At 48.7% G+C, this 12,556-nt stretch overlaps 3 protein-coding genes across 4 annotated transcripts; 2 read left to right on the top strand and 1 right to left on the bottom strand.

Annotated features, from left to right (window-relative positions):
* Positions 1-2,653: 2,653 nt before the first annotated feature.
* On the top strand, positions 2,654-5,903 carry rnaseh2b (ribonuclease H2, subunit B). 2 transcript variants are annotated; one of them, XM_076169927.1, is made up of 11 exons: positions 2,654-2,845; positions 3,099-3,167; positions 3,585-3,692; positions 3,864-3,940; positions 4,058-4,172; positions 4,258-4,322; positions 4,405-4,513; positions 4,734-4,815; positions 4,911-4,956; positions 5,257-5,334; positions 5,692-5,903. In XM_076169927.1, the coding sequence occupies exons 1-11, from the start codon at positions 2,782-2,784 to the stop codon at positions 5,800-5,802; spliced, it is 924 nt and encodes a 307-aa protein (XP_076026042.1). In that variant the 5' UTR covers positions 2,654-2,781; the 3' UTR covers positions 5,803-5,903. The 2 variants fall into 2 exon arrangements, with proteins under 2 accessions (XP_076026042.1, XP_076026043.1); XM_076169928.1 differs by lacking the exon at positions 5,257-5,334.
* Positions 5,904-6,360: 457 nt separating this feature from the next.
* On the bottom strand, positions 6,361-7,596 carry c9h13orf42 (chromosome 9 C13orf42 homolog). Its single transcript, XM_076170131.1, has 3 exons — positions 7,180-7,596; positions 6,929-7,076; positions 6,361-6,655 (listed from the first exon to the last, which is right to left on the bottom strand). Exons 1-3 carry the CDS (start codon positions 7,594-7,596, stop codon positions 6,405-6,407), a joined length of 816 nt encoding a protein of 271 aa, XP_076026246.1. The 3' UTR covers positions 6,361-6,404.
* Positions 7,597-8,847: 1,251 nt separating this feature from the next.
* On the top strand, positions 8,848-10,906 carry LOC143015842 (TLR adapter interacting with SLC15A4 on the lysosome). Its single transcript, XM_076169949.1, has 2 exons — positions 8,848-9,372; positions 9,635-10,906. Exon 2 carries the CDS (start codon positions 9,637-9,639, stop codon positions 10,537-10,539), a length of 903 nt encoding a protein of 300 aa, XP_076026064.1. The 5' UTR covers positions 8,848-9,372; positions 9,635-9,636; the 3' UTR covers positions 10,540-10,906.
* Positions 10,907-12,556: the final 1,650 nt, after the last annotated feature.

Below are 12,556 nucleotides of genomic sequence, written 5' to 3'. Positions count from 1 at the left end.
GTGTGTGTATGTGTGTGTGTGTGTTGGGGGGGTACAAATTTACGGGAAAAAAAAGATGGTGTGTTGTGTGCGTTTGTATACATGTGTCTATGTGTGCGTGTGCTGGGAAACACAAGCATGTGTGCTGAAATCTTACAACACAGACTTAACAAATATGCGTAAGGGAGAAGCATTTCAGTGATTCTTTCGTTCCCAGCATTCCTCCCTCTGTGTATTTCCAGGCAGCGTGAGGCTCACTGCTCCACTTTTCTGACATCACAGGGGGTTCCTGCTTTCTGCATTCTGCTTCCCGCTCACTCACAATCCCACCCATATTTGGAAGCGAGAGGAAGGGAATCCCGGATGATGACTAAAAGGCGTCTGCTGCCAAGGGGAATTCTCTCCACATCTGTTTTTAAATGTGTGTGTGTGTGTGTGTGTGTGTGTGTGTGTGTGTGTGTGTGTGTGTGTTATGAGCACATCTGTGTGTACATTATGGCTTTTTACAGCTGCAGATGGAGATTTTCATAACTGTGGAAAATAATAGCTCATTTCTGTGTCTGTTCACAGAACCTTCCAACTTAAAGTGACATTGTTTTTCTATTTAGCTAGTTGCCAGTCACAATTTGAAACAATGTACTGTGGTGACCATGGATGCTTTTGAAATCAACTCCTTTCAACTCAGATCTCTCCTCAATTTTAGTCTCTAAATGTCCTGAGGACACATGAAAAAGCAGAGGGAGCACACACACACACACACACTACAGCACATGGTGGTGACAGCTTGCAGCTGAGTTGATATGTACACTGTGACCAGTTACCGCGTACTTGACCACCACAAATGAGGCCACAGCGATACAGCACATAGATCTGTGTGGCCAACTGTCCTCAGCAGCAGCACATATGCCTTGAGGTCGCAGAAAACTACTGCTTTAGCAAAATCTAAGAAATATAAATACACAAGAATGAAAGAGATGCTGAGGGAAAGATAAAACAAAAGACACAGAACTGATTAAATTCTCTTTGGTTGTGATGATTGATGAGGAGTGTGGCGTTGGGGTTAGAGAGGTTAGAGAGGTCGTTGAGTCTGGGTCTGAACAGCTATTTCAGCACCCATATTCAGCACCACTTTGTTCTTGTCTGCATGCTGGTGACAGAGGTCTCTGCTCTTTGAGTTTTGCTGGTGGTCCCATGTATCAGAAAGGCCGTTGTTGTTCTCGCTGGCAACCAGAAACACAGAAGTTCCCTCAAGAAGTGCAAATGAAAGAAAGCTTTCATGGAATATTCTGTTTAGCTGCCACAGAATGATGTGTACGACGCTCCCGGGACCCATAAAACAAGTAGGTTTGACACAATTTCTCAGTCCCTGCTTTCTTTGCCACATATTAAACTTCATGATTTTCAGGGGGAAAATGGGCCCATCTTTAATGTGTTTACCGTTACAGAATGCAATGTGCACATCTGGGCAAACTGGCCCGTGTCTATTCTCATGCACTGCATCATTCATTTTAAATTCACACCAAAGGAAAAGGTGATGACATTTGACACAGTACACAGCAACAGAAGGGCAGGAAGTGCTGATATGATGAAGAGAGTGGAGCACATGAAGGCTGAATCACGCTGCTCTCCGTTGGGACACTGTATGGCACTGCTTAGACGCCCAGTCACCCAGCACAACAACCCATCCTTTCCTCATTAACAAAACAAGCTAATTAAAAACTTGTTAATGGGCTGTGCTACGGGTGTCTTTAGAAGAGAGGGAAGTCAACAACACACTAAAGCTAAATAAGCATAGAAGAGGGACTCCTGAACAACCAAACAAACTGATGACGAAGCTATAGTACACACACATACACACACACACACGCGCGCACACACACGCGCGCGCACACACACACACACACACAGTGCAGCACAGCAGGGAAAAAACAAGTGAGTCATTGAAGACCAACTGGGACACACAGTGTCACATCCTGCATGAGACAACTATGCTGTGCACACACACACACACACACACAGATAGATAGAGAGAGAGAGAGAGATGCCCTCCTTGGATACAGTGACAGATGGATGCTTCAATCTGTTGTGTGTCAGTGTGCCAAAGGACAACTCCTCACCAACATCCTGCACCTGAGAGCTGAGCCCTCTTGGCCCTTCAGATCTGCTCACAAATGAAACTAGAATGCGGTCACGTCATTTTTTTATTACAGCTCTTGGGTGCCCTCTAGCGACTGAAGTGTAAAACTGAATTTGGAGGCGAGAACGTAATGTAATGTGAACAAAATCAATTTATTTTTTAACTGCTGAATTTCATGGGACGTTTACGCACAAAATCGATTTTCCTATCTCTTTAACAGATTTTATTTAGTGAGTAAATCAATCATTAATAGTATTATACATAGTCCAAGAAGGTCTAAACGTTGCATTATTTGTATTACATTTTAATACTATACGCATTATTTTTTAACACACACACACACACACACACACACACACACACACACACACACACACACACACACACACACACACACACACACACACACACACAGTACGTAATATTACGACCTACTTGATTTTAATTGTTCCAAAAAAGTAAAAAAGTAACGTTTCATGCCCAGAGGGGGGCGGTATTGCACCTTCAACACTTGTCAGCCCGCCCGAGGTTCAAATGAAGAAGAAGCCGCACAGGCGCAGGAAGTAGAGAGTGGAGGCGCCTTTTCTGAGTGTGTGAGTGTGTGTGTAGTTTGTCGTTGGAGGACCTGAGGACCTGATTGAAGCGGAATAACAGTGCAACATAAAATGGCTGCTAAGAAGAAGCGGACGCCGAAGGTGCAGAGTGACAGCTGGGTCGTTATCGCACCAGGTTAGTCCGTCAGCCTGAGCTAACTTAGCTAACCTGCGCCAGTGTCTCACTCAGTGTGCACCAAAGTGTGTGTCCGTCATTTAGGCCGGGATATAAACCTAAGCCACGACAATAACTCCCCGTTTAAAGGACATTGACATGTTTAGGCTGCTTGTATTTGCACATTTTGGCCTTGGACACATAAACTGATAGCATTACGTCATTACAATCGTCTCTGTTATGAATCTGTGTTTGTTTGTTTTGGTGTCCACAGACTCGGTCACCGCCGCACACAAGCACGATACTGATCCCGCCTTTGTGAGACTCAGGAATCCGTGTACAGGTCTGTGTTCTCTTAAATGTTTAGATTAGTTTAGATTAAACTTGTCTTAAAGGTGGAATCTAATTATTTAAAGTTTGCACTTCACTCTTCATCATGTCAAACACCTGCACAGAGTCTTTAGTGGCTGCAGTGTCACATCTCAATGTAAAGACATCAACTGGGTTACTCATGTCGTTCCCATGGTTACTCTTGTAGTCATTGTGTTTGTACTCTTGTGGTCTTCAGCAGCAACGCAAAGTGAATTCACAACCTTAACAAATTTGCACAGCAGCTGTGTTATGTTGTTGTTGTTATGGTTACGCAGCACCTGTGTAATAAGTCAAACATAATGCTTCAGGGGGAATATGTGCCTTTAGAATCGCCTCTGAAAGTGAAAGTGACTCGTTTGCTCCTGTTGTTGTTGTCGCCGTGGTGCAGCTGCAGCGTCTCTGTACCTGCTGGCCTCTGGAGACCTGGAGCTGTACGAGGTCAAAGCTTTCCAAGAAGAGTTCCACTCCTGGTTCATAGGTCAGGTGGTACAGAGAGGTCAGTCTCTCAAAGTTATTATTATTATCATGTATTGTGTTTTTGCTCACTATGAAGACTCAACACAGTGTCAAATCTGTTATGTGTAGAGTGTAGACGACAAATGTAAACACGTCATGTAAAGTAGTGTAGAAGTCTAAATAATATGTGTGTGTGTGTGTGTGTGTACAGATGGGAGACTTCTCTACGTCACCCCCATGGATCCTCTTTATCTGCTTCTGCCCTATTTGATGAAATCTGGAAAAGAGGTAAAGACACACATCTCAGTTGGTTTGTCATGTGCAGCTTTGTTGTCATAGTTAACAGAATAGACTTCATACTTACATGTGGCACAGTGTCTCTAATGACCTCATCTCCTGTGTCAGGGGAAGTTTCAGCCTGTGGATCAGGTTGTTATGGATGAAGAGTTCCCTGCGTGCTCCAGGCTGCTGACCTGCTCGCGCTCCCTTGCCTCACTGCGCCACATCGCCGAGGAGAAAGGTGGAGGTTTATTCTGCATCTTCAGAAACCTGGGCTTTGAATCTGTTCTGCTTTGTGCTGAATGCTGCATCTCCTCACTTTACAGAGGTGGGAGACCTGAAGTTCCACCGGTACAGCCAAGAGAAGACCATGGACTGGTTACAGAAGAAGGTAGGTGTCTTCATTCCTCTGTGTGTGTGTGTGTGTGTGTGACGTTTCTGTGTCCCTCGTCTCACGGAGCGTCTGGCTGCAGGTGGAGAGGACGGTGATTGCCCTGAAGAAGAAGAAGACGATCTCTGTGGGAGAAGGAGTGAAGTCCTCCACGTATGTCAGAGTGAAGTCGGAGCCGGACTCCAGAGAGGGTAAACTGTCTCTGAGCCTGTCTGGCTTTTTGGTGCAGAGACGCCGTTGATCCTCTAGATGGCAGTACACACACACACACACACACACACAGCGCTCTGACACTTCTCAATTCACTCTGCCCCAAACTCTGACACGGTTTATCAGTTTGCATTGGCTATTCAAAATTGCGGTAACTGAGGCGACTCGAGACTGACGACCCCTTTTTTTTTTGCGTTACAGAGGACTACCTGCGTTACGCCCACGGGCTGGTATCAGAGTACCTCAGTGAGGACCTGAGCAGAGCCCTGCTCCAGCACCTGAAGTACGTTCACCACCTCAGAACCCAGGTGTGATTACTGTGGGAGCTTTTGTGTGACCAGGATGCAGATGAAGCTTCTCCCTCTTCTTCCTCCACAGGCTACCAGAACTCACAAGCCCGAAGGACACAGAACCTCCTTCAAAGGTAAGGAGGCAGCGTCTCGTCTCGCCTCAGGCTGCGTCTCTTTGTCCCTTCTGTTCAAACCGCAGGTCTCTTCATCGCTCGTCCTCCAGGTCGTCTTTGTTGCGACTTTGTCAATGCACCTTTCTCTCTGTCTCTCTCTCTCTCTCTGTCTCTCTCTCTCTGTCTCTCTCTCTCTCTCTCACCATGTCACTGTGTTGTCGTCAAGTGTGCAGTGTTGTGTGCGTGTTCCTCTGGTGAAACTGTTGCTTCCCTTGGTCACGGAAACTATTTTTCTCTTTCTTGCTTCCTGGTTTGTGGCAGAAGCGGAAGCTTAGCGACCTGCCGGTGGAAGCCGGAGAGGACTACACCAAATTCAACAGTGACGACTTTGCGCGGAAAGTGAGTGTGAGACGAGCGGCACCGCGACGCCAACGAGCCTCAAGGCCGCCTCAGACATCTGTGGCCTTGGAGTTGCTTTGAGCGTCACTGCTGTTTTCCCTATCATCTGTTTGTGAAGTGATCTTCTGTTTGTCTTCATCTGCGAACAAAAGGGTTCAGCGTGTGTGACAGCGTGTCGTGTTAGTCGAAGCTTTGTCAGCAGAGAAAGAGCTCAGTCCTCAGGGGTCAAAGGGCGCTCGCCTCGCAGAAACGTATTGTTGTCGGGTTCTAAATGAACTTTGCAAGGCGTAATAAATTGGCCCCCGTCACTCTGCAAGGTTGTTCACTTATTGATTTTTGTTGTTTTTCCATTTGCAGCCGCCCAAGAAAATGACTGCTGCTCAGAAGAGTCTGGCTAAGGTGGACAAGAGCGGCATGAAGACGATGTCATCCTTCTTCAGCCCCAAGGTCAAAGCTGAAAAGAAATGAGTGTGTGAGAGAAAGTGGGTCGTTTCTAGGCCTGGTGTGTGTGTGTGTGTGCGTGTGTGTGTGTGTGTGACACATTTTTGTATTAAAGAAAAGAAAATGAATACCAAAGGCTTAAGGTTGTGTTGTGGATTTTTCATCTGGGCCCAAGATAAACAGGAACTACAGCTGAATGAGAAGTATTCAGTCACCCTTGACCTTTAGACACAGCAGCGTTACACAAACCACCAAATGAATCAAAGGAACGACTTCACACGTTTTCACAAACATTTACTCTTTAAACTGACTGAACCTTTGATTGACACCTGTCATCAATGAACATGAATGCTGTTTTTGTTCCTTTAGTTTGAAACAGAGTGATATTCTGTGAAATGACTTAAAACATTTTGCCACGTCTGTTTCCATGACACCGATGTCATCGCGTCACCAGATGAGCAGATTCAGTGAAAGTGTTAAATGTGTCGTGTGTCCTTGTCCAGGTGGTTTCTGTCTACACACAGGGTCCAGGTCCACACAAGGTCCAGGTCCACACAAGGTCCAGGTCCACACAGGGTCCAGCTCCCGTCTGGCAGCCCGTCCCGCCTCAAATGTCTCTTATTGTAGCTTCACTGCTTTTTTAATTTGGGCTTGAAGCGCAGAGTCTGGAAGGCGCTCTCCACCACCTTGGGCAGGTGGATGGGGTTCCTCTGCAGCCTCAGTCTGCTGCTGGTGGAGCTGCTCGTGCTCTTCTTCTTCTTCTTCTGGACACTTTTATTGGCACTAACCTGGTCCTGGTTCTGCTTGGGCTCACCTGGGACCCGAGGAACCCGCAGGACCCAGTTGGAGTGGAGGTCGTGTTCAGTGGAGCTGGAGGCCACTAAGGGGGGACAGAGGCGTTACATGTATGTACAGCTGCACCACACATGAGCAAGAGGAAGTGGGAGATACACAAACAACAACATCGACTAAACCTACACAGCCTGTCTCCATTACGCACGAGGACAAAACACCGCCAAAGCTGTGCGTAATGACGCGGTTGCCAAGGAGCTACGGTCACGCAGGCGGGCACGCACGCACACACACGCACACGCGCACACTTACTTCCGGGCCAACTCCGAGACAACCGAGGAAGATGACGTCACAAACTCACCTACGAAGTCCACGTCCGCGTGTCCGTCATCCACGTAAGGTCTGGGGGGCTGCGGCCCGCTGTCACAGCTCGCTATGACGGCGTCAAAGAACTCCAGCGTGTCGTCCTCGGTGGGGATCGGGGGCGCAGACGGTTTGGCTCTCGGTCTCTGCGTTTGAACACAAATGATAAATCAGAACAATTAGAACAGAACATGTTGACTCATCGCCTGTTGTGTTGTTCCGGGGCCGTTACGCGTCTCTGCGTCTCACCGGCTCGTCCTTGGGGGGCGGCGGAGGCGGGGGCTTCTTCCTCGGCGCCACTGTGGCCTTGGCGTCGCTGCTCTTCATCTCGTTCACGCTCTTTGTGTACTGGCGCCTCAACGCCACCAGCGCCTCCAGGTACTCCAGGCAGTTCTGGTTCTGGGAGTAGAGCCATATCCGGTCCTCTTGCCTCTGATAGTAGTAGAGGGTCGACTCGATGCTCACGGTGCTTTTGCTGCGCTTTAACGTGGAGCCCGAGTCCGCCTGCGTCTGCCTCTCCCCGACCACCAGCATGGAGGTGCTGCGGACCAGGCGCACCGTGCAGGCGCTGTGGTAGTCCTGCTCCGAGCGCAGCCCGCCGCCATCAAAGCGACCTTTGTGCCCTGGCTGGTTGGGTCGGAACACATTGTTGATCTTCCTGAACATTCCTCTAAAGGGTGACGAGCTGATCTATACAATCCTGGTGTGTGTGTGGGGAATGTGTATCCATGTTCAGCTCTTCAGGCCGGAGGAGTGTGAAGTTTAGAGACAAAACAAAAAAGGTGTGTGAGAGCGTCGCCCTCTGACCTTTCACTGTCCAGGGTTCTGAAGCTGCTGAGAGGGAAGGAAAAGCTGCTCTGACTCCACACAACTGACCAACTAGATCTCCAAATGTCTGTAGTGTTATCGGGCGTCGCCCATGGCAACGGGTCTGTAACTCTACCCGCTCTGGTGTCATTACTATTGAGCAGCAATCCAGTGTCAGATATCCTGACACACACACACAGACACACACACAGACACACACACACACACACACACACACACACACACACACACACACACACACACACAGGAGGCCCCAGACTGAGCTCATAATGTCACCGGTAAGTCATCAAGCTGTGATGCTTCAGGGTTTCTGCTGCTTTTCTATCGATTTGTTCTTTTTTTAAAAGACCTGAGATCATTATGACCAAAATAAACTGTAGATTGTCTGTAAACTGTCCAAATTTCCTGGAGCTGATATGAAAACGGGTCTCAGGTCTTCAGTCCACGAGCAGAACCCTGCAGATTCTAACCAGCCGGAGAAGAATAAATATGGTCTGAGTCATATCAGTGAGTGTGAGAGTGTCCCGGCCTGATTAATAATGAAGCAGCTTCTCTCCTGTGTCATGAGCCGCTTCTGTTCAGCCTGAGCACCCGGAGATGCTGTGGAAGTCTGAAAGAGTCTTGATTGAAGGAGCCGCATGCAGACCATGTGCTCCCAACCGGGTACAGGCAGTCTACAGACCTGGAGGAAACACATCTGTATCATTCGGAGCCTATAGGTGAGGTAATGGACAGTTTGGGGGTTGAGAACCTGTTGAGATCTGAGGATGGGACACAGCAGCAGGTTGTTGGAGTTGTTCCTGGTCTTCCTAGTCTTCCTGGTCTCGATCAGTCTGCTGTGTTTGGCCCTTCAAGCCCTCCACATGTGATATTAGGCGATACAACTCAATTGGACTTGAATCTGTAACACACAGGAGCAAAGATGTCACTTCTCCCCCCAACATACTTAAGAGTAAATATAGTTCAAGGAGGAAGCGATGATCTGTGGTCACATAACACCTTGAGAGTGAAGTCATACTTCTGCTTTGGTGGTAGAGGGGAAAAACAGGTGAAACTAAGCGTCCGTCACACATGCAGATGAGACGCTGCTCAGCTGCGACCGCAGGTTCCACTAAAACGAAAACAGAAATCAGAAAGACTCAGATTGATGTCAGTCTGAAGATGGCTCTCCTTTCTGCTTTCTAACCACACCTGCTGCTTTCCAGAGAAACACCAGCAGAGGAGTTTCTCAGTAAAGCCTCCCGATCCAGCCCAGTCATCTTCAGCTACATCACCAGCTGGCAAGAGGGGAAGAAGACTTAAATACGTAAATAAGAAGATCCTTTTCTACTTTAAATGGATTCCAGATCGTATTTGGCAGTGCGTCGTGTTGAAACACACTCAGATGAATCCAGCTGCAGCTTTTACTTTGCATAAATGGGAAGAAAGAAACAAACAGTAATTCCCACTTCCTCTTGCTGTTGTATAAAACAACCTTCTGGCGCAAACACACTTTCACACACGGCAGTTACACACAAATTCACTTTGGCACGTTGGCAGAAAATGAAGAACTGCTGAAGGACGTTTGAGTATTCACACATCTGATATTCAAGAGAGGCCCGATCCTCCGCCAAGGTAGGAAGAAGATTTACTTTGGAGGAAATGTTAAAATGTGATTTATTAGTGCGGATGGTTGTATGTTGTTATATTATTTGTAGTAGCGGATGTGGAGTGTGTAACGCATGAACGCACACACGCCTCAGAGAGAAAACGGCACTCGTGTTCCTCTTTGGCGAAGAAATAATACTTCAAAAATAAACTCTTACATCGCCTCAGGACTGATTTGGATTCAGCCGTCGATTTGACTGTAAAGTGTAAAGTGATGTCTCTGTTGCAGCCATGCTGTGTGAGGGCAGACTGTGGAGGATGACCTATGGTGACCTGGAGGAGGTGAAGCCCCCCCCTGCTGAGGAAGCAGCTGCTGCCCTCTTGCCATGCCCCATCAGACGCTCTCCAGCTGTGCGGCGTTACTCTCCGGAGCAGATATGTGGCGCAGACGGCCGGCCCAGAGGCTGGAGAGCTGCGGGGGACGAGTACATTTCCCCCCTGCGCTCCTCGGCGGCCCAAACAGCCTGGCCGGGCCGAGAGATCTCCCCCGAGATAGAGATCCCCGACCAGGCCCGCTCCTGTGGCGACGCCCCTTTCCTGGTGCCCTCCTCCTGCCAGAGCATCTGCCAGAACTACTCTGACCTCCACATCGGGGGCGACCAGGTGCTGCCGCTCTCAGCCAATGAAGGTGAGCTGCGGGTGTGTGTGGACAGCCACGCCCCTGGCCCCTTCCTCCAGTCCTGCGACGTCCCCCCTGCGGTGGAGGACTCCCCGCCCGGGCACACCCAGGGAGGGCTCCTGCACCCGCTGAGAGGGGGGTCCGCACGCTGGAGACTGGGCAGCGGCCGGGACCGGAGCTTTCTGTTCCAGGGGTGCGAGGGGCCCTTCTCTAACTCTCTGCTCAATCGCTACCTGGAGCACAAACTGCTGGATCTCTACCAGCAATACATGACGGAGAACATCAACTCGGGCCCCATCTGCCCCCTGCTGGGCTCCGAGCTGGTCCTCACCAGCCTGGACCACATCACCCTGCAGCTCAGCAAGGAGGGCAACCTGGAGGCGGGCGTGGCCAAAGACATGGTGCTCAGCTGCCTGCTGCGGGTGGCGAGCGACATGCAGTCCAGCGAGATCAGCACGCCCTTCCTGCAGATCTCCAACGAGGCGTCCAGGGAGCAGCCGGGCGCCCAGGAGTAAGACTCAAGACATCTGAGCCGTTTCACTTTCATATTCACAGATAAAAGTGCAATTTATTCCCCACAGAGCAAATACTGAGATTTTTCAATTAGCGGTTGAAGAGTTGTTGAAGGCAAATAAATAAATGTTAGTGCTGAATATGTGATGAAGCTCCACTTCACCATGAGAACAGCAGGCTGAAGGCCGTTTGCTTCCAAGGCACTGAGAGAGAGACGGAGACTCGAAACAAAATGGATCTTTTACCATTAAAAATAAGAAAGATCTGTTGTGTTTCAAGTTTTAGTTCCTGTTTGAAGAATTTAATTGAGTTTTTTAATCTTCATGCTGGCTCCTTCTCTTTGTGTCGTCGAGACAGAGTTAATAAAAACCGGATGATTTGAAAATGTGCTGCATTGTTGTTTATCCCGATGAACATTTAGCATCTTTAACATCTTTAACATGTTTAACATGTTTACTGTCTCATTCTGTTCACCTGTTTAGTTCCTAATGTTCCCATGTTTATGTCGCCCGCAGTTAAATTAACAATCACAAGGGGGAGCATTGCCACTTAACACAAGTAATGTTCACTCACACACACACACATGCCTCTACCACACACGCCTCCATCCCCCCCCCCCACCCCTCCTGCCTCTGTGCCAGCTTCCATCCTGCTCCTCCTAATCTATGATGTCATCAAGACAAGCTCGTAAATCTGAAGCAGGAAAAGCAGCCGAGCACGAAAACCTCATTTTGCACTCCGGTCCGTTTACAATCCTGTGTCCTCTACAGATAAGGATATAAGGATATAAGGATATAAGGATATAAGGCTGTAAGGCTATAACCAGTGCGTTGCGGCGTTCCTTGTTGCCGGTGTACAAATGAGGAACACAACTCCAGAGGGTTGAAAGGCAGCAGAGGTCGAACAACAAAGGTGACGTGTTATTTCTGACATTTCCCTCCGTCGAGGCCGCGCCATTCCGGCTCTGTGCAGCCTTTGCCTCCCGAGCCAGTGTTTGATCAGCTTCCTTGTTTCCTGTCCAAACACGGAGCCACAGGGGGAAACTATGTTTACAGAGCGGAGCGCCGCCGCAGCCGCAGCCCTGTGAAGTCTCAAGGCCGCAGAGACACATGTTTGGTATTTCTGCCCTCTATCCCCATTGAGCATTCCAGGTATACGTTTGGCACCCCCAGCCTCTGACAGACCTAAACAAAAACAAGCTCGCGTATAAATATGATTGGGGCAGCGGCGGCGGCGGCGTGAGCATATTCAAACAAAGTGATTTCCACAGACCTTGGGAAAATGAAAAACAGGCCCGGTGTTCCAGCAGAGGTGAGGAATTGTTGAAACGGCTGAAGGTTAAAGCTGCGGCCTGCCGTCTGCTGTCATTACTATTCATGAACCACAGCACAAAGCATCACGCAAACCTTCACCATCATGGAAACCACACAGAACCAGACACTCCTCGCCCTCCTCTCCCTCGCCGTCTTACTTATCATGCCGCACGGACGCCGCACTTCCACTTTTATTAGTTACGACCCAGAAAAAACGCCGCAGATTGTTGTCTAACGTTGGTGTTGACACCGGATCAGTGCGTGTGTGTGTGTGTGTGTGTGTGTGTGTGAAATCATGTTTTGGGGCTTTGGGGCTTCACTCATTTTCAATAAGACGTAAGAGACTTTTTTTTCTTAAATCCTGAAAAGAGATCAGTTGTATTGGATTGCATCAGACTGTACAGGTGTGCCCAGTAGACCGGTAACTACTTTTCTTTAATTAGTAGTACTTTTTCTCCCCGCACAAAGACGCACAAGAAAGACTGAGGTCAAAGGATGAAGGAGAAGCCACAAAAGAGGAGCGGGGATAGAGAGACTCGCGAGTGAGTGACAAGCTGAAGTGATTTAGAGACGGAGAGGAAAAGAAACTTCTCACTTGGCGCAGCGAGCGAAAAAACTGTCAGGCGGGCTGGAGTGTTGGAGTGTCTTTCATGGGTTCATAAAGTAATTTCCTCGTCACAAAGAGCTTTTAACGCGGAGGTCGGGA

Source organism: Genypterus blacodes, unplaced genomic scaffold (genome assembly GCF_046128005.1).
Source record: "Genypterus blacodes isolate CSIRO-AG114 ecotype Tasmania unplaced genomic scaffold, CSIRO-AGI_Gbla_v1 ptg000214l_1, whole genome shotgun sequence".
In the NCBI taxonomy this organism is placed as follows: Eukaryota; Metazoa; Chordata; class Actinopteri; order Ophidiiformes; family Ophidiidae; genus Genypterus; species Genypterus blacodes.
The sequence above is the reverse complement of the archived record's forward strand: the minus strand, read 5'-3'. Positions and strand labels throughout refer to the sequence as shown.